We start from the raw sequence: 22,936 nt of genomic DNA on the forward strand, positions 1-22,936 counted from the left end.
TTACCCTGGACCGGACAAGTCACCAAGGTGGAACTCGGATTGATTTACTAACAGTATTTTGCCCCAAAATGCTTTCACCAACTTCACATATGAATGGTTTATCTCAGGTGCCTCTTTAAACAGCATTCTGTCTAAACCTTTAATCATGTACTTGACCTTTGAATTGTGTTTGTATATCTCCAGTATGAATTCTCATGTGTTTCTTCAAATGACAATTTTCTTTAAACATTTTATTCCAAAACTTTACATCTGAATGGTTTATCATCAATATGTATCATCATGTGCCTCTTTACATTACTACTCTGACTAAACATTTTCTCACATACTTGACATTTGAATGGTTTATCTCCAGTATGAATCCTCATGTGCATCTTCAAATTACTAATCTGTCCAAACATTTTATCACAAACTTCACATTTGAATGGTTCATCTCCAGTATGAATTCTTGTGTGTTTCTTCAAATTATAATTTTCTTTAAACATTTTATTACAAATATCACATTTGAATGGTTTAATTCCAGTATGTATCTTCATGTGCCTATTCAAATTATTACTTTGTCCAAACATTTTATTACAAAGTACACATTTAAATGGTTTATCTCTAGTATGGACTCTCATGTGGTTCTTCAAAAGACTACCATGTCGAAACAGTTTATTACAAACTTCACATTTAAATGGTTTATCTTCAGAATGGATTCTCATGTGGCCTTTCAAAGTACTACTATGTGCAAACATTTTCTCACAAACTTCACATTTGAATGGTTTAATGCCAGTATGTATCCTTGTGTGGCTCTTCAAAAGACCACTGAATGCAAATGTTTTATCACAATATTCACATTTAAATGGTTTATCTCCAGTATGGATTCTCAAGTGATTCTTCAAAAGACTACTGTATGCAAATGTTGTATCACAATAATCACATTTAAATGGTTTATCTCCAGTATGGATTCTCATGTGATTCTTCAAAGTACTACTATGTGCAAATTTATTATCACAAACTTCACATTTAAATGGTTTATCTCCAGTATGTATCCTCATGTGGCTTTTCAAAGGACTACTGTGTCCAAACAATTTATGACAAACTTCACATTTGAATAGTTTATCTCCAGTGTGTATCCTCATGTGGATCTTGAAAAAACCATTCTGTACAAACTTTTTTCCACAAATGTCACATTTGAATGGTTTATCTCCAGTATGGACTCTAATGTGGTTCTTCAAATGACTACTATGTCTAAATACATTGTCACAAACTTTACATTTGAATGGTTTATCTCCAGTATGTATCCTCATGTGGCTCTTCAAATTACAACTTAGTCTAAACATTTTCCTGCACACTTCACATTTAAATGGTTTATCTCCAGTATGGAATATCATGTGTTTCTTCAATTGACTACTATATCCAAACATTTTATCACAAGCTTCACATTTGAATGGTTCATCTCCAGTATGTATCCTCATGTGGCTCTTCAAATTACGACTGTATCCAAACATTTTATCACAAGCTTCACATTTGAACAGTTTATCTCCATTTTGGATGTGGTCCTTCAAATTACTATTTTGTGCTAACATTTTGTCAAAAACAATACATTTGAATGGTTTAACTCCAGAATGTATCCTCATTGGCTCTTCAAATTACTACTGTGTCCAAACGTTTTCTTACAAAGTTCACAAATTTCACATTTAAATGGTTTATCTCAAGTATGTCCTCATGTGGAATTTGAAATAACTACACTATGTTCAAACATTCAAAAACTTCACATTTGAATGGTTTAACTCGAGTATGTATCCTCATATGGCTCTTCAAATTACTATTCTGTCTAAACATTTTATCACTAAATTTACATATATATGTTTTATCTACAGTATCATAAGTATGTATCTTCATGCGACTCTCCAAACTGCAACACACTGAGGTATAATATTAAACAAATGCCAAATCAAGCACTGGACAAGCCCAGGATTCTCATTGGCTCGTTCGCAGGAACTTGACTGGCATAGCCGCTTATGTACTTGAAAGACACGTTATTTATTTTTTTCATACTTTTCCTTTGTCTGTTTGTAAAGGTCACATTGGGAGATAAGAGTTCAAGAAATAGCCGTGCAAATAAATAAATTAAGATCCTAAGCAGTGGATGTGTTATTTGTGACTATTTCATTTAGTTTCATAAATATTACTATGGAAACTCTGGAGGATAGATTTTATAGAGCTTTGGAGAAGAATGTACCGAAGTATTTTTTTATTTTTTTTCGTTTTGATAATATGTTAATATTTTTTAGCCTAAAATAATTCTAATTTCTAGCATAAAGTGGTAACAGAAAACTTAGCTATCAAATTTGTTTTGTTATCTCTAAATAGCTAAAATATGTTGTCTTCCATATTGCTTAACGTATTTGATGTGTTATTATGTCTGTGAGGGAGCAATGTAAAGGTATGTCTAATGTACTGTTATTCCAGTTTTTCAGATGACTTGCACGATGGACAAGTTCATAGGAAAATATGAATGGTCGCTTCACAAATCCACACAAACCACCGCTCTGCCTTGTATAATACAGGTTTAGGCATAATATGACATTGGTTGAATTCTTTAATATTAAATTGCTGTGTTACTGGTACATCATTTTCTTGACAAATTAGAGCCTTACAATCACTGGCAAAGCTATGAAATTTGTGCACCTATGCAAATCAAATTGATAGGCCCCTTCCTAATCTAAAGCTCAAAATAATATTTCGTGGTCCCCTGGGTTTTTCAAACACTTGTTTTCTGGTATAGTAAAATTTGATTATACATACCTTTAAGTGGCAAGTGTTCACTGAATTTGGATTCGTATACACCCACATTACTTTGGAAGGTCATTATTTAGACTCTCCTAGAAGTGCACACGGCAAAATCAAAGTACGTAGACATATTTGGACGAAATGAACCTGAAGGTGTGATCCAGGACAATCTGGATTGAATGTCACGTGTTGTGATGTCACAATGAACGCTGTACATATTGATGAAGAAAAAAAAAACCGTATTACCCTATATTGTGATAATTCCACTCAAAGTGCTCTCTTTTTTGACCTAAATTTAGTACATGGACACAATTGTAAAAAAAAATATATAAAAAATACGTAGTGATCAATCATTTTCACCAGGAAGTTTCTTGATGATACTTAAAGTGCGGATCAAACTAAAATAAGGATTCTAAAAGCTTTGTTTTTCTGTGCAATAAAAGCATGATGCTTTGTGGGTTTTATTCCTATTCTTTCAGTGTTCTTAACTTCATTGACTTACTGGCCTAGGGGTTCGAGCGACCACCTCAGATGTATGAGGTCATGGGTTTGAACCCCTGCTGAGTCATACCAAAGACTTATAAAATTGTACTAACAGCGGCCTTGCTAAGCGCTCGGCATTAAGAGGTTAGTCTTAGGGCCTGTCAGCCTTAAACTGCCACAATGCAGACATCGTAACCATACGACTGAAAATTTTTTAAGGCTACGTCAAAAATCCAAATCTCAGACACACAAGCACACACTCACATTTCATTGACTTACAGATGTTCACATCATTGATGTTCATAATTTAGTGTTCATAGTTCACTGAAAATTGTAACCCAATTTTATCCTAAATTATCAGATATACTTTTAATAGGTTGTGTATAAGTTAGCTTTATCTTATCATTTGTCCTGGTAGCTTATTTGTGATTTTATTTGTTTTCAGTAGTGGGAGATATATTTTTTTCTAATGACAATGACATCTATGTTCTTTTCCAAATTAAATTAAAAATTGGTACCAACTGTTTTTCTCACATTTTTAAGAAATCATCTAGGCTTTCTCCTGAAATCAGTATGTATGGACAGGTAAGACTTGACAGATGCAGAGATACATTTCCTAACATGTTATTTGTTACCTATTTAAATCAAATATATTTTAGTAAAGTAAATTTGGTATTTTTATCTTTTAGTAGTTAGGATGCAGTTTATATCACGATAATCTTGAAAAAATTATCGATGCCTCACCAATGACCAGCAGCAGCAAAATAATAATAATAATAATAATAATGAGGACTTTGTATAGCGCCTAAATAAGTGAGTTTTGAGAGCCGTCTTAAATGTGATCACTATGTCTTTGTGTCTAAGTTCAGTGGGTAATTCATTCCACGTTGCTGGGGCCTGGTTTGCAAAAGAACGCTGTCCATATGACTTTGTTTTCATAGTGGGAATACTAAATAGTGATGATTCAGGAGCTTATGGCCAAATCCAAATACAGCAGCATAATGATGCTTTGAGAAAGTTGACGCAAAAAAAAAAAACATAACTGTGTCCAATCACGATCCAAGACAATAGACATAAAGGAATTTTTACAAGTTTGTAATGTACAATTGCAATTCAAAATAAGATCGTTACTATAGTTTATTATAAGAAAGTTATAATGAGCAATTAATATTTGCCTTCCCCCCAGTACTTTACACACCTGTTGCGATCTTCCTCAAAGTTGAAAATAATTAAGGATATAAAATTTCACAATACTTAGTCATGTCATTCATGAATTGAGCATTTCTAGCTGGATTATCACACACGAGTCCTTAGTACTGTCATCTTGTTTACTTTCCTTTTCCGGTTCCGGAAGAAGTCAATTTTCAGTGAAGGGATGAGGTTCACTGTTCACTACACGTACATAAAAGGTAAAAACACTGTCGTTTACATACAACATGTGCAATGTATGGTTTTATATTTCTCAAACAAAAGTAAACAAAATTAAAGGTACAGTGATAAGAATAAAGTACCAAAGTTAGGAAAATTTTCAGAATTATTTGGAGTTTGTTGACGACAAAAAAACTACATCATTGCGGTCATCACAAAAAATATATTGCATCAGTGTTACTGAAGAACTCCCATTTGGTTTGAAACACAAACAGGATAACAGTCTTGAAGACTTCCTGATGAAAATCAGGTTTGAAAGCATATTTTGGCGAATAAAGTTACTGATTTTTGTGAATTTTGTTTATACTTGTTGCATGTTGTTTGGCAACTTTTGGGGTGTAGCAGGTGAATAATGTCATACGTTTAAGCTAAAACCAATGAACAAAGACAATTTTCTATACTTGTTTTCATATATATATATATATATATATATATATATATTCTGATTATATCAAAAGAACTTTTTCCGCTTGTTTTAGAATATGTTTAATTTTTTCACATTTTCTTATAAAACCCGTACTTCAATAAATATCAATAATAGATTTTTTTTAAAAATAAAAATGAAAATATGTCAGACTAACAGGCTTCGCTTATATTTATTGATTTTTTTTATTTAATTTAGCCCAGCTTATTTTCACAATGCTGCTAAAGGCTCCTGCAAGACCTAGGAATAGCTGGGAGCAAGATGCCTTTGTGTAAGTTATTTGTTTACAGTCTTTTTTATACAAAGTAATATTGTTTGCTATAGGTTGCAATTACTTCTTACAGCTGTTCCTTGAAACGTAGATGGGATGCGAGGAAGTGACTTTCAGCACGTAGGAGTTACCAGGATGCGATTTAGTTTTGTGTCATTTTCATCTGAACTTCTGAGTAATGAGTATTTAAACATTCTTTTCATGGTAGCATATATGTTTAAAGATAACAGCCCCTAATCTACACAATCACAGTATCAGAACTAGGAGATTGTTATAATAATAATAATAATAATAATAATAGTTCTGGATTTTTTAGATGACATATGTTGTATTGATATCAGGTAATGCTTCTTTCAAAAATCCCAGTTGTCATGCTACACATTTAATCATATTCATATGACTATCGTTTGGAAATAAGACTTCATAAAAGTCATTGAGTTGCAAATATTGATAGCCTAATTACTTTATTGCTTTTAGCTAGTATTATATATAAAGTTAATATGTCATATAGTGTCTGCTCAGTGTGGTGTTTTGATAGTATCATCTTCAAATTCAAAATGAAATGTAATATAGGCAAGACATGTTTGTAGTTAAAGCTGTCAATTCACAACTCTTCATGGGACATATATCTTATCACATTTTTAGGATGCTATGAAACGTAATATTTCTCACAAAGTGGCTGTAAAACTGTGTAATACGTTTATTGTAATTTGTCATGTTCGGCAGTAAAGCTAATAAGCTATTTTTTCAATGTTTAATATGTTTGATGAATTAAAAAACAATGATTATTTAGTGCACAAAAGTCTTTTACTAGCTATAGGTTTTGGACTTCAAGTGCAGTATTGTCCATAGAGAATTATAGGAACTAATAGCTGCTAAAGATAGCCTGTGCTAATTTTTAGACCACTGATGTATTCAATAAAAGTATAATTTATGCAGATATATAGATGTTTAGACATATCAAGCAGATGAAATTTCTCTCGACATGGCTTAAACAACCGCAGTATGGAAGTTAATTAGGTAACCCAAGGTCTGATTGTTTCTCTTTTTATGAAAAGCATTCATTTTGTGATGCTTGACTTGTCAAAAGTTGAATACACTTGCCCGCTTCCAATAAGTTTCCTTTCTTTAATGAATTAATTCATTTCAGAAATGTCCATATTCTAGGATACAGTCTCACATATGGATATTGTTTGTGTATATTCTTTATTATCATACTTGTGTACAGGAGATATGAGCCAGATGGTTCGGGTGTTAGGAATAGTGACTGTAGCACATGCAGCGTTAGATAATGAGCATCATTTAAGAAAGGTTTGAGAAATTATACTGATGATATTTTTGGTATCTGTTATTTAGTTTTTATTTTAAAAATATACTTTTACTTGTTTTATTATTTATTCAAGATTGTAATTTTTTTGTTAAATGTTGCTCATAACATACAATTATTCATAAAGATTATTGCTGAGGATAATTATATTTGTTTGGAGTTCATAAGGAATTTGAAGGTAAACATTTTGTTCAGTAATTTTATCTGTTTTCTTATATAATAACAGCCTGAAAAATCTGATCATTGGTGATATATATATATATATATATATATATATATATATATATATATATATATACCCACTGTACAATGCATCATGAGGTGTGTACATCCTCATATACACATACTTTGTGAACGTGATTGCTCAAAACATGCCTAACACAGACAAATGCAATTTGGCATGCATATATAAGTGTCTCTGTTATATTCTTAGGCAAATCCATTAATTTTATATATTTTCTAAAGGTTTTACAACATTTCTTTTACTATTACTTTTTGGAAATATTCCTTCTTGAATACACTTAGCAAGTATTGTAAATGGCTTAATTAAATTATGTAGACATGTTGATATACATATGTATCGGATATGATAAAAGTTTCAGACAATCACAACATTTGTTCTTCTTTGTGATATATTGCATCACCTATTAACATTTGCATGAACATCGTTTAAATTATTGAAGCAGTAGAGATATTGCAGCTCTCAGAATGTCAAGACCATCTGCAGTTTGTAATGGAAGTTGTTTAATGACACATATCAGTTGGTCTAATGATCACTGTGTTTGACTACCACCTAGGTAGACAAATTTTAGCTTTCATAACTAAAATGTTTTGCCTGGGAGATGGGTGACTGGCAATATTTGTGTGTTAGTGGTTGTGATCCTAAGGTATTTTCATTAGACAAGTATTGTCAAAGAAACATTTTTACTCGAAAATTTGGAATCCCTAATAATATTGGTATAGGGAAATCAGAGCACTGACTGTTGTATGTGATGTTTATGTTAAGTGTGTATCCAGCATTTATCAGTAATACAAAAAGAACTTGAAAATTTATATTTGTGTAAAAAAGGCATACTTTTTGTTGATACAATGATTTGTCAACTCACTGAGGCTATCAACTACAATTGAAGTCACCAACTTTATTGCCAACCTTGTTCAACTTTAAGCACTCGTCATAGTTTAATTTTAATCAACAGTTTATGATACATATCATACAAGTGATGCTCATCTCATCTTTGTCGGCCGCCTTTTAACAAGCCATTGTCTTGAATCATGTTCAGAGCAGCTCTTCACTCCCTGTATCTGTGGCACATTGCAATCATTAATTTTCGTGACGGAAACATGTTCTTGATGCACTTTTTTATCACAATGATCAGTTAATATAGCTAATATAGCTATACATTTATGTAAAGTTTTATCAATATATGTATATTCACTAATGTATTTTATCTTTATTTCCATGCTTCTTAGCTCATTTTAAAAGGTTTCTCATCAGTTAATGATGTAAGGATGCTGCTTGAGTGCTTATGCCCGGAAGAAGTGCGACCGACAGAACTGTCCAGATGCCAGCAATCCAGAAGAATTGTTAACATTTATATTGCAAGAAGAGTCCAGATTAACAGCAAACCCAATCATTACTTAGGTGTGTGATGGCTAGAGAGTGGTTGGGTGGGGATACATACTAGTGTTTTAATGTAGCTAGCAACAAGTGTTTTGACACCTACATTTTCCCAAAGAGTGATACAAAAATCGTCAACATTACCATTATTTTTTATTTCGTTCTTATAGTGGCTGTAGCTTGTGAAATGTGAAATAGTGATAGCATGATGAAGCTGGTTATATACTTGTGTGTCTCAGTTGCAAATATGTCAGACCAGTTTTCAAGGTCAAAGAAAAATTGTCAGAAATATAAGCTTGCCTAATTTTTAGTATTAGAAATAAAATTATATTTAATTCCACACATGTCTGTTCATTATATAACTTTGTAACTTGAATGGTATAATAATTGTTCTGCAATTCTATTTTTCCTAATCTGTATTCTGCTGCTTTCTTCTTAATTAAAAATGAAATAATATGTATTGTGATTTGGGATACATTTTATGAGGTCCCAGAGTCTAAAGGCACAATAATTATGTAACAAGTTATTTTACAATCATTTTGTTTATATATACTTTGTACAAAAAATAAACCATTTCCATTCCTGATAAAATTAGCATCTCAAGAAAACAAGAAACTAATAACTTTGACTATTATGGTTATTACAAAACTGGGTGATCATTTCCATTTTATGTCTTTCCATTTTTCAGTTTATTCCTCTGCTGTACACTGTCTGCCTTTTCATGCTTTTGTTTTTTATGTTTTGATTACTAATAATAAGGTCACGTTTTCAATATAAATGCTTTCAGTTTCTTCCATTATTAATTTGGTTTTTAATAGAGTCCCTAAAGTATATTTACATAAAAATGAACATAAATCTTCACATTTTGTACAATCTTTACACTCTGGTTGATACAGTAAAACACTTAAAAATATAAATCAAAAGTATTTTATGTTTCGAGAAGGTTTCCATTCAATAAGGATTTCATAGGTGTAAGGATATAAATTTATCCTCTGCTTGATAATTACTTGGTTTCCAAGTAACATGGTGTTATGTATAATTAAAATGGATATGTGCTATAGCGTTATAAAGGTCTGTAAAAATTGCACTTTATTTTCAAACCACTGATAACTATCCATCATATTCTACAACTTCTTTCCAATACTGTCAGTATGACTGATCATTTATAATTTCCTATTTTACATTGTTTTAATAAATAACAGACTGACTTGAGATTAACAGGGAGAAAGACATAACACAGATTAATGTTCCTTTCTTTAGTTTACTACTGACTATAACTTTGACCAAGTTCATATATTTCAGGATAACCCTTGACCAAAAGAGGACAAACAAAAACAACAATGTATGGATGTGGTTAAGTTTAATGTAAAAGTGGAATAAAACTAATGCCCATTAAAATGATCGTGAAATTTATTCACACAATTTTATAATCCCTGACCTTATCACTAGACAAATATCCTTTCCTGACCCTTCAATCTATCACCTGACACATAGCTTCACCTTGGTGGTACCAGCTTATTTATTTCCTAGATTTTAGCACCATATTTATGTACTTTCCTTAATTTAGAACCAGGGGAATATATGTTCTGGTCGCATAGTTATTTGCTGGAGGTGAATGTAACACTGCTGAGGAAATATTTTCCTCAAATGACTACACTAGCATTTTACTGAATACGTAATAAACATGGTCAATTTGCATTGTCGCCGCTATATATCAACATGAAATATAGATGGGTCGTATGTACAGTAACAATATTTAAACTCAACCGTTAATAAAATCTTCAAAAAAGGGAAGACCTCTAACAACTTTATAAAATATACCAGAGTTCAATGTATGCCCTCAACGAACGCAACATCAGAGTCATTGGAGATATGGACATCTTTGTGTGACCCAATCCAATTATAGTCGATGTTTATGATATTCCATAGATGGTGGAAAAAATCTCTTGCACAGTCTTATACCTAGCGTTACAACAAAACTTAACTTTGTTTATCTACAATATAGAAAACAAAGCATTTGTCATTTAAATTTAAATAAAAATTCAAGCGTGTTTCCTAGTCATTTATTTTTATACTCTTATTTAAAACATATTCATCTTTAATCGTTTTAGCCAAATACTTGCTGCAATACAATTGTATCATTCGAAACCCGGATGCTGCAATAATATTACTCGTCAATATGATTGCAACATTACATAACATATAGTAATAACAGCTGCACCGGCAACCAATGAAGTATATAAACCTCTCACTAACAAAATAAAGTGATTAGTTGAAGAAATGTATCAACCACATCAATTCCGTCTGACGATAATAATAATAATAATAATAAATAATGATGATTCCGTCTGATGATAATAATAATAATAATAATAATAATAATGACTTTGTAGAGCTCATAATCTTTAGAAGCTCTAAGCGTTTTACAACATTAGACAACACCTATAAGATAAAAAGCATATAATGATATGATTACAAAAACATACACCGTGAAATTAGAAAACATTAAAAAGACATGCTGAGAATATTTAAGGTAGGAAACATTATTAGGTCTTTAAGTTTGTTCTTGCAGTCGAAATAAGTGAGTTTTGAGAGCTCTCTTTAATGTGAGCACTGTGTCTTTGTGTCTAAGTTCAGTGGGCAATTCATTCCACGTTGCTGGACCCTGGTATGCAAAAGAACGCTGTCCATATGACTTTATTTTCATGCTTGGAATAATGAGTATACGATTGTCATAAGAGGAGCGTAAGTATCTTGCTGGTGTGTACACATGGGTGAGGTCGGATAGGTATGTTGGACTAGAGTCAGACAGTGAAAAGTAGCACAGAGAACAAATTTTGTCTTTGATTCTAGATCGAATGGATAGCCACTGTAGGGTACAGAACAGCGGGTAGGTGCACTCCGATCGTGGTACTCAAAGTATGATCCGAGCTGCTGTGTTTTGAATCATTTGAAGTTTCTGGAGCAGATTTTAAGATGAACCATAAGGAATTGACTTACAATAGTCCAGTCTTGAAAGTACTAATAAACACACAAGTGTTTTAGTGGCATCAACTGAAAGATATTTGCGAACTGAGCTGCTGCGTCTCAGCTCAAGATATGCAACCTTGCATATGTTCATGATATGTTGGTGCAATATGAGAGAAATGTCCAGTGTAACACCTAGGTTTCGTACTGATTGTGTGAATTTAATGTTGGTGTTGCTGATATTTATTGTTTGAGGTAAAGGATGTGAATAAGAAAGTCTTTGAGTTGTGATCATAATGGCCTCAGTTTTATCATCATTCATCCGCAGGTTGTTACATGTCATCAATGATATCACATCATAAATGCACCTCTCTACACCTTGGATGGTAGCATCAACTTCAGTTGGGTGGCTAGATTTGTATATCTGCGTGTCATCAGCGTACAAGCGGTGACACACTGGATGAGGATATATGATACTTGAGAGCGAATGAGTGTACATAATGAAGAGAACAGGTCCAAGAACAGACCTCTGTGGAATACCACAACATAGATCAACTGGGCTGGACTTTATTCCATTTGTCAGATACAATTTGAGTCCTGTTGACCAAGTAGGACTTGAACCACAGTAAGGCTGTATCATGAATGCCAAATACATGCTGGAGACGGTGAAGTAATATGTCATGGCCTATTGTGTCAAATGCTGCAGACAAATCAAGGAGGGTGAGAACTGTAATCTTTCCGCTATCCAACGCAGAGAGAATGTCATTAATTACTTTTAGAACAGTAGTTTCAATACTGTGGCAATTGCGATATTCAGATTGTACATTGCTAAAAAGACTGAATTTAGATGAGATACAAGCTGGGAAAGAACCTTTTCTAAGATTTTTATATGAATGGGAGATTAGAAGCTGGGCGGTAGTGCTTTAAATCGTTATGGTTTAATGTTGGTTTCTTCAGCAGAGGCTTTACAATGGCAATTTTGAAAAAATGATGGAAATTCCCCGGATGAGAGAGAGGTATTAATAACATCAGTTAGTGAAGGCAATGCTGGATCTAAGCACTGAAGCAGCAGTGATGTTGGAATTGGGTCAAGTTCACATGACTTTGGTGCACTCTTCATCACGATTGTACGTACGAAATCCATAGAGACGGGTTCAAATGCTGCTAATGGTTCCCGCTCAAATTCTGTATCCCAACTGTATGGTGATGACGAGTCAGTTGCAGATGTGATGTCAAGCTTATCTCTAATGGTTTGTACTTTGTCACGGAAGAAATTTACAAAAATGTCTAGAAGGTCGACTGGAGAGAAAGTAGTTGGAAGTGGTGTAGATTTGTTCCTTGACATTAGCTTGTTATTAATCTCGAAGATCTCTTTGCAGCTGGAACTTTCCATGATCTTAGTAGTAGAGTGGGCTGATTTCGCGGCATGGACTATATTTGTGACATTCTTCTTGGCGGCTTCATAGATTTGTTTATGAATAGTGAGGCTGGTGGAAACCCAAAGCACCAACATATTTATATCAATGGCACTAGTACCAGTTGAATATAAATCCAGGACCTTAGCACCAGTCGTATATACTTCCTAGTCCCTTGAATCAGACGAATTTATTTTTTAGACCCTAAGATCAGAGATATGTAATTACTAGACCGTATCATTTTAGACCGTAGCACTTGACATAAGTACTTCCTAGACATTAGCACCAGATCTACGTATTTCATAGAAGTTAGCACCAGACGTACATACCTACTGGACCATAGCACCATAATTATGTATTTCCTAGACCTTATCACCAGACATACAAACTTCCTAGTCCCTGGCACGAGACATGTATAATTCTGAGACGTTGGCACCAGACGTATATACTTCTCAGACCCTAGCACCAGACGTATATGCGACCTACACAATAGCACCAGACACATGTACTTCCAAGCCCCAAGCACCAGACGTCAATGAGTCCTACATAGTATCACCAGACGTATGTATTTCCTACACCTTAGCACGACACATACATACTTCCTAGACCCTATCACCATATACAAATACTCTCCTGTTAGATCAGTGCAGCAAATTTTGTTGATTATAACGGACATTTTGTGGGACTGATGTTGTGTGTTCATTAAAATTTGCAATTCTGCAGCATACTAATCTGTCTGGAGCACATCAGCGTACAGTTTTGATGATAACCCTTATTTTATAAAACCCGTTTGTAGCCACAAAATTTAAGACGGCCAGATGACGTATGGCTGTGTTTTTCTACGTGGTGTATATGCCGTCCAACATAGGATCTGTGCTAGAAATAATATCGCATAAAGGATCCTTCGACCGACAGTTGATGAAGTGTCACATGACCTGCCAATAACCATCTAAGCACATACAACTGTCTGCAAACTTCATCATATGAGCTAACGGTAACACCGTTACAAAGGGGGAAGGGGACACATTTATCTTCCCTGTTCGTTTTCAAATATAGGAATTTAAAATCTTTTTGAAAACCAAAAAAGAATTATGTTTTGCCAGTTTGAAAGCATATTGCAATGGCTGTAAGTCTTGGGACAGGAAACACTATTTTTTCCGTTTCCTAAGACAAAGGCTTTGTAAAAAAGAGTAACTTTCGGTAACACGACAATTATTATTCTGTTTTAATGTACTATGATTGACTTTGATATTAGTTGGCATGTGCATATTGTCTGATTTCTCCAACACGAAGTTAAATAAAGGTAAATACAGACATCATAATTCGCGAGCAAGTTGGGTTTACCAGGGAGACCATGCTGAACTATTATGTACGGTACTTACACAGTGCAAAGCAAGCATAGCGTCACTTAAATCCTTAGTTATTCCCAAACACAGATGCAGAGTTTGCTTTATTCATTGTTTCTACCAAATTACATTCTTCCAGATAACATTTCAGAAAGTTCTTAATGGCTGTTTCGTTTACGTTGAACCAACTGCTCACGAGTTACTCATTTTTAATGACACAAGCGATCCTACAAATTTAGATAATATTTTTTAAAAAGGTACGCACGCTTAGTTGTGCAAGGCACATAACCATCATAATTTACATGTTTACCAAGAGTGGTAACAATAAAGCTACCATTTTCATGTAATTCAACTAAGATCATCATCAATCAGTTTTAATTTTGTGTTTTAGCTGAACAAGCATAACATTCTACAAAATGGAAAGCTTGATGTTTCGGCGTCTCCTATGTTGATAGTTGGCGAATTTCTTTCGTTTTGCGATTGAAGTGCATGCCAGTAAATCATTAAAACCCTGAAACTAGCTTGCGATGAGAGGAAATTGTGACCGGTAACTATACAAGAACATTGCTGTGTAATTGCCTTTTATTCCTTAATATTAGCACGATTACAGTAGTTTTGTAAAACGTGGTCAAAGGCATACGTATGAACTTTTTGAAAACCAGGTAGGGAGTCTGAATTAAAAAAATAAATCGTCATATTCTGCTCAGCTGTGGTCAAACTGCAAATTAACTAAACATTAGTCTTAAATAAACAAGCAAGAAAGTCAAAAGTTAATCCTTATAGATACAACTATTTTCTGCAAACTATTGGCCCTCCGCCGTATTTCTAAGAAACCACATTCTACACTATATTGTGCTGTACATGCACCTGCAATTGATTGGAAAATGAATGATTCCCAAGTTTGTTGAATTAATGGTACCAAAATAGCCAGTCTCATGTACTGTACATGTCGCAACTATTTTCCCCTCTTTGCATATCCGACCTAACTCCCTTATTTTCAACTCGAAACGCATTTAGTATCTTTTATTTTCAAACATTTATTCTGAATTAGTTTTTTGAGGGCACATTTGCTTCGTGGTATCCATTATAATTTCTTCTTTTAATTTAACAATGGTAATTATCGTTGGTATATGCGGTATAAAAATGCCAGGTATGGAGGTAGTTGGCAGTTTAGAGAAAGAAGAAACCTAGTTTTATTGTGATGAAAGGTTGATAGGTCATGTACAGAAAAATGGAAGTTGCAGGGACAGAAAGAAGGAGGATAATATTTATAAACTAACTTGTTGAATAACACGTTCTTTATCAAGACTCTTTTGCTTACATGTGAGACAAGTAAGAAATCTATTTATTTTTAATCAGAAGCTGAAAGGTGATAATCCAACATCACAGTGACGGAATAAAGAAAACAGTTTCCATATAAGAGGAGCTCAACACCACATACAGTATGCGTTAGCTAAACATTGTCAGTTGCGAGCACTTTGGGAAGGAAAAACTTTGTAGTCACAAAATTTAAATTTTCAGGTCACATTGATGTAAGGTCCAGAAAATAGATTGATACAAAATGGCAGGATCTTTAACTTGGCTTTTGTGACATTTGCACTTGAGGCAAGGAAGAAACTTGTCCATATGGGGATTTTAAGGTCAAAGGTCAAGATCATATTTACCTAATGAAGAAACTTTATGTTTGCATTATCACTGTGCTTTTTGACCACATACCATATCCAAACTTTATTGGGTGAAGGGAGAAACATTTGGGGCTGAAAAGGTCAAACGCCTGGGTGAAAAAAAAAACGATATGGGCCGGGTGTATAATTTACCCTTCAAAGTACTCAATTTTAAATACAAGTAACAAGAAGAATCTTTCGGAACTATATCGGAAACATGGGTGACTAACAGATGCATAGTTGTGTAAATTCCTGACCGGTGGGTATAATTTGTCTTACTTGCTCAGTTTTGATTTTTCACCAGGTCCTGTCAATCATTTATGCAATGATTTCACCATTGATCCATATATAGGGCCCAAGATATTGGTGTATTGGCATATCAGTTTCAGATAGTTACAGAATGCATGCTGATATTATATCAAATATCCTTCCAAACCATCTATATAATGTTTCAAAGTCATTTGCACAAGAATGTACATGCTTGGAGCATGTCTCGTGCATAGCTTTATAAATAAATAAAAGAAAGCTAGGCAACAAATAATCATGTAATGAAAACATGTTTATAAAGTACCATGACTTGGTGAACATGAAAATTGATGTTACTCTAACAAAGATGGTCAGGTCATACTTGGAAATCTTTGCCTCGAAACAACGAAGGTCCACGCACTTCTTGAGGGAGAACTTTCAAGGTATAGCGTGGAGCTAGGACATCTTGCAATTTTTGTATTTCCGGAATGCCACAGGGTGTGTCTTTGGACAGGCCAGCTTGCTGTAACAGGAGTTCTGCTTCATTTCGTTGTTTGGCACGGTCCTATTGTCGAATAGTTTTCCTTGCTCTTTTCCATTCTACCGTATCGTTCTTGTTGGCATACGTTCGTCCCACCACGACGGCACGAGCTAAACACGTATGGTCTTGCGAGTTGTTAATTCGAACGAGGCTACGCTTAATGATACGTAGGTCATCCACCAATAACACGTTTTCCCGTCCGGTCCCTTTGGGGAGATTCAAGAGCAGTGTGGCTTTTCCATCGGTGATGTGAAGCTTCTCGTTGGATTGTTGTACCTGTTGAATCTAGTCTATGACTTTGGAGGATGTAACTTCTGCTGGGGATTTCAGACTTTCGTGTTGAATATAAAGTCTCAAGCGATCGTCTTCTTTGGGTTGACATTGGCATTTCAGAGTGGTTAACAAAGAATTCCACACATCAGTGATGACACCCTCTGCTTTCTCCAGTGGTAAGTTGGACTTAAAATCATTAAACTTCACTGTGTAGGGGTAAGCGGCCGTTCTAAATTTTCTAGAGGAGCGCTTTTCCGTCTCTCGAATGTGATAGTAATTTTCAGGGTTTACTAATGGGGTGAACTTTGGTTAGGTGTAGAAACGATGGGTCTGGATTCTGGTTCACTCATGTCATCTTCAAAATCACTTTCATGAATTTGCACCAAAATAAATCACGTTTCTGCCTCTTACTTTCTTCTTTCTTCACGAATTGATGCGATCGTTTTATCTTGACTGCAAAAAGTGAAATGACCACATTTTAAACACCATATATCACTTTATATCCATGGTAGACCAGCGTATATAAAGGGTGTGTGTCTTGCCTAACAATATTCATTTCACTCTCCAACCTACCAGAACGACGGAAGAGCCTACACAGATCGAACCTTTGATCAAATCCTTGCGAGGTGTCATAAGAAAATTTTCTTCAAACAAGCCGACGGACTACTCACCCTCCTTTCAAGATAAAAGCCCAGATACTTGCTACATCTGTAAGAAGAAAGGGCATTGGTCTTCAGAGTGTCCAGACCGTCAAAAAAGCAAAACAGGTGCTAGAAGAGACAAAAGTCAAGATAACTGTTATCTTTGTCAAGAAAAATTACAATGGTCTTCAAATTGCTCTAAGAAACAACAGGAGCAAGAAGAAGAGAAGGATTCTAGACAGGAAGAAGAGGTAACGTACCCAAAGGAAGAACCCAGACAAGTGCAGAAAGATAAAAATGAGAAGAAAGGAAGAAGAGTAGAATGTGAGGAAGAAATGGAGGAAAAAACTGTAAAAAATGAAAAAATTAAAAACATTGACTGAACAGACACAGAAGCAGAGAGAGTGAACACAGACACAGAATAAGCTAATGAACTTTTTAAAGTGTTGTGTTGTGAATTGGATTGTAAAATTTGTACCAGAATAGACCAGGCATAAAACTTAAGTGTCTCTTGGTTTTGATTTGTAGAATATGGACCTACACTCACGCAATCACACACGTACAATATGGGTAAAAAGATTGTTTGTTTTTTATAAATTTATTTGATTTTGGCAATTGAAATAGTAAAGTGGGTGGTCCTGAAAAGGGCCTTTGGGTATTTTGTTTTAAACAACAAACTTAGGAATGGAACGAAATCATCTTTAACTGCCTTAAGCCTTTGCCAAGGCCAAGGCCTACTTCTGGACTGCCTCCTATCGATGATGATTTGGTAGAAATCACTAAGGGTGGTATGGCAGGCGTTGTCACAGGGTTGGGTTGTTTAGCCCGGGAGAAGGTCTTTTTCTCTTTAGTCGTAATAAAGAAGTCTGACACATTTGTTTCGGACTCCTTCACTCTGCAAAAATGTCTAAAAGTACCGTGACCGTTTGACCTTCACCATTCTCTTTTAGACCTTGTTTCTTCGCTGCTTCATCTTCTTCCTGTCGTTTCCTTCTTGCCTCTTCTTCTTGCTGCTTTTGAAGAAGAAAAGCTTGTTCTACTTCCTTCTGCTGCTGTAAAAATTTCTCCAATTCTTCTTTCTGTCTCTTTTTGAAATTATCCACGTGTGGTAAAGACGGAGAAGGTGGCGATGGTACTGGTACCGGAACAAATTCTTGCAAAGAAGAAAGAAAATCGACAAAATCCCAGCTAATATCGACCTCTTCTGGAAGTAGGTTTAGTGTTGACTTGAGTAGTCCCAGCTATTCCATCGCTTCTTGTCTCCATGGCCGGTGCACACCAATTAAACGTCTTCTTAGTTTCAGTCATGATTAAAGGCTGTGTCGCATGGATTGACTGTGCACAGACGCTAGCGCATCTATATAAGGAATGTGACGTCACAGACTGCTCTCTTCAGATTGGACGACTGACTCCGTGTTGTGACTGAATTTTGCAACGCGTGTTTGGATTGGAGAATGAACTCAATCCGTTTCGATCCTCCCTTCCCCTATAAATAACCGTAGTTCACTGCATTCCCTTCACCTGTTCTCGTCGCAAGATGTGGACCAACGTAGAATCCTCTACCCTTGTTTCGTCAATGCTGTTCCGTACGGACCTACAGATTATGTCAATTCATCATGGACCATTGTCAGGATCACGGATACAAGCGTTTGGAAAAGAAGAATTTATGTCGAAAGATAAGGCTGTATGAAGAGGATCCTTCTCTGCGGACCAGAAGTCAAAAGAAGTTTAAAGAAAACAAGACGAGCTATGCGATGGCCTCTATGTTAACGGAATAATATTAATATAAACCCAAAGGCCCTTTACAGGGCCACTCATATACTTCGAAAATAATTTCTTTCTTGCCTCCCAAATTTTCTTTTTTAAAATGTTGTATAAGTGTTTTTCTCTTGTGTGTGTTATCTCTGTACACCCGCTCTTTGTTCAGTACTGTTACGTCACCTCCCCCTATTTGCAACATTGTTAGCCATCTCCCTTGCCGTGACGTCAGACGCTATACAAACTCCTTTTCTGTAAACAGACCAAATATTTCCCATGTTCAATTCCCCTTGAGGCTATAGTGCCGGGACCTGTTTTGAGGCTAAAATGTCCCAAGGGGGTCTGCAATGCTAATTCCCATTGAGACTATAAACTTTGAGGCTGTAGTGTCCCATGGGGTCTGCAATGCTGATTTCCATTGAGGCTATAGTATCCCACTTCACTACTTTTGCAGCATTAGGTAGACCAAAATGTACCTTAGTAATTATACAAAGCATCAAAAAAATATCTCCAAAGATTGTTAAAAGTAACCAACATTTATATGCTTTTTACATGTTAAATCTTCAGTTTATGCTCTCCCAAATGATACAGTTTGGCATATATATATATATATATAACCGTCTTCATTAGGCTAGAATTGAAGTATATATATTTCGAAAAGCAACTTTAAGTGGAACATCCTAAATTTGCAACATTAGGCAGACCAAAATGTATCTCAATAATTATACAAAGCATTGAATTATCAATAATGATATGTTAAAGTAACCAACACTTTTATCCTTTTTACAACTTAAATCGTTAGTTCAAAGACTTTGAAATGATGTATTTTGTCACGTATATCGTGGTCTTCTTTATGCTTTAATTTAAGCGCTGGGCTCTGTAATGATGATAATGAACATACGGAATTTATGTAGACCGTGTATCTTGTATATCTTTAATTACTGCACACACAGTGTTAATTTTGTGCCATTTTGAGTTTACATGTTGGTATAAATGGGTTGTTTTCACAGACTTCACGACTGTGCATGCAAATACCCACAACGCAACGCGTGTACACATTGCGACGCCACTTGGAGTCCCTTTGAAACATTTGTTCACACTTTCAGAACCTAAAGGTACAAAATACTTTTCGCGAATTGAAGTGCTTGTGCCAAAGTTAGCTGACAGACCAATAGTAATTAGCATGATCAAATATTGTATTTGTAGTGGATGTGACTGATGTGTGATGATACTGAATGCAAACATGAACCGTTCAAAGAAGATCCATCTTCAGTGTATAAAAATCGTATTGGTCAAGGATTCCACAACTATGTAGGGTCCAATCCAGCGTGGTTCCATCTTTGAACCCATGAGATGAATACGGCGTTGATTCTTGATATAAACGGTGGAACCAGCAGTGATGTCTTTGTTGCTGTTGTGGCGGCGATCAAAGGTACGCTTTTGGTGTTCCTGGGCAGTGTGGATGTTGGTACTGGCTGTTGAACGGAGCTTTTTATGGATGGTTGTCAACGTATCCAGCACATCAGGGTTGGCATCATCTGAAAGGAACATGGGACCCACATTGTCATCTTCTGAGGGTTTGAGGTCTATAGGAAGCTTGGCCTTCCGTCCATACATGACTAGGCTCCATACTTTTCCAGGCAGTGGTATACTGTTGAGTGGTGGAGCCTCCTTGCTGATTTTAGGATTTATGACAAACATTTTTGACAGGCTTTGACATGTTGGTGAACGTCGTTCTTCATTCCTTTCCAGTAATAACGGTCAGAGATTTTGGCTAACGTCTTATCTCTGCCAAAATGACCACCAGAAATTAGGTTGTCATGAAAGGCCTTCAAAATATTTGGCAGTCGGCTTTTAGTGAGAACATCCTTTTCCCCATGGTAAAGAATCCCTCCTTCTGCTCGATAATGCTTAGCTGTTTGTCTGAACTGAGACTTGGCATTCACACGTTTCTCTGGAGATAGATCGTAAATCCACTGGGGGTACTTTTGTTGTGTTGCATTGTAGAATCTCAAAAGCTGGTCATACAGTTGGTCTTCCATCGTTGAAAACTGAAAAGTAAATATTAATTTAATATACAAGTGGGGCTTGCTTAAAAAAACATTTGTTTTATTACAATGAGGTTAGTTCAGCTATAGATCCGGGACTATTTATTAATTATTTATATTGGAGAATTTGTCGAATAGAAGTATTTTTGTGATAATTAGTGGACATGATTATATCTACTTGGTGATGTCATTTTAACCACTCTAATATCGCAGTTATGGACCAATATATAGCTATTAAATATCAGCATTTGCATCAAAATAGACAACTTTGATCAGTATCAATCAGCCGACTGTAACGTACACATTTTTATATAGATCGATGTCTCACTTTCTTGAATTTGCATTAAATTTACCTGTCCGTACCCCTCTTCTTTAAAAATAAAAAAATAATAATAATAATAATAAAAAAACTTAATCCTACCAATATCAGATGCACATAAATTATAGGACTCTCTTTCTAAAGATGATAACAAAGTTCCCTGCAGATCAAACAGAGGACGCATAAATCCGTTAGATTAAACAACTGGTCAGATTACCTCCAAGTGTTTTATGTATTGTAATATGCATTCTAGTCATAGTTATCAGGGTTGTAAATTTTCGTCAAGTCACGATTATGTAGGATATGCTTTCCTTAATATATTTCAGCCGTAAAAAATACCTCTTTTAAAGACAGTGGCTTGTTTATAGTTGACTGTTTTAGGTTTTGTTTCTATGCTTTGGTCTTTACACCACTGTCAAGTCAAGCTTTTATGACTTCAAACGAACACGACAAAAACCCATATACTGTTTTTATGTCTGACGGACAGTAATAGGCGGATTACATTTGGGCAGTTGCTAATAGATCAAATATTTATTAAGCTGTCACTAGAAAAAACAGTTTATTTATTGTTAATTTCTAGAAATTCACTAAATTTGACTTACTCATAAACGTTTAATAGCTTTTACAACCACTATAACTGTAAACGAGAGCTCAATGACAAAATTTTGTATACCCAGTGGTCATGTATTCAAATCATTGTAATAGCTGATGTTACGGGTGAGTAATCTTACCTTTCGTAGCCATATGTTTAAAGGTTCAATTAAAACATATATGTGAATACTTTTGATTTAATCAATGTTTTGGTGAGGATTTAGAAGCTAACAAAAAGTAAATTATTATTAAATATGTTTTACCTATTAACAACGACAATTATCGAGTTAATTTGTTAAATATTTGTACCAACTAGAAGCGACAATAATCAAGTGGCTAGAATTAATTAAAATTTGCAGTTTTTGCTCACTAAAAGTCACATGACCAAAAACGTGTGTACAGGCCAAAATTTAGAAATAAACCTTAAGGAGGATAAATGCAGCAGCGCACGTGCCATTACATGTACATTAACTTAAAATTGTAATAATTTTGGGTTAGTGACTTGCCAGTTTAATTCTTTAATCAATCGTTGTTTCTCATATGCCGTATATTACACATTAACGGCGTACCAAGTTTAGTGACATGTTTCAGTCGTACTCGCAGTCTGTCAAGGTATATACATACAAGATAAGATTACATACATACATACATACATACTCTTCATGTCCAGAGACAGTGTTAATCATGTGGTACACGATAAGGTAGTGTCAATACGTAGCCATTTATCTTGTTGTTTTTGTTGTAGGGTTTAACGCCATTTTTCAGCACACGATAGGCTATACATGGCGGCCAGTATTAATG

General features: G+C 34.9%; 1 protein-coding gene across 1 annotated transcript; it reads right to left on the reverse strand.

The window, feature by feature from the left end:
• Window positions 1–215: 215 nt before the first annotated feature.
• Window positions 216–1,907, reverse strand: LOC149784089 (uncharacterized). The gene has a single exon (XM_089932173.1). It carries the CDS (start codon window positions 1,617–1,619, stop codon window positions 231–233), a length of 1,389 nt encoding a protein of 462 aa, XP_089788299.1. The 5' UTR covers window positions 1,620–1,907; the 3' UTR covers window positions 216–230.
• Between the last annotated feature and the right edge of the window lie 21,029 nt (window positions 1,908–22,936).

This window comes from Sinohyriopsis cumingii, chromosome 14 (assembly GCF_028554795.1).
Source record: "Sinohyriopsis cumingii isolate HCF-2022 chromosome 14, ASM2855479v2, whole genome shotgun sequence".
Taxonomy (NCBI): domain Eukaryota; kingdom Metazoa; phylum Mollusca; class Bivalvia; order Unionida; family Unionidae; genus Sinohyriopsis; species Sinohyriopsis cumingii.

What these genes read in the sequence shown, in the direction of transcription:
- LOC149784089 (XM_089932173.1), bottom strand. Translation starts at nt 1,619, where the DNA reads ATGAGGATACATTCTGGAGTTAAACCATTCAAATGTATTGTTTTTGAC.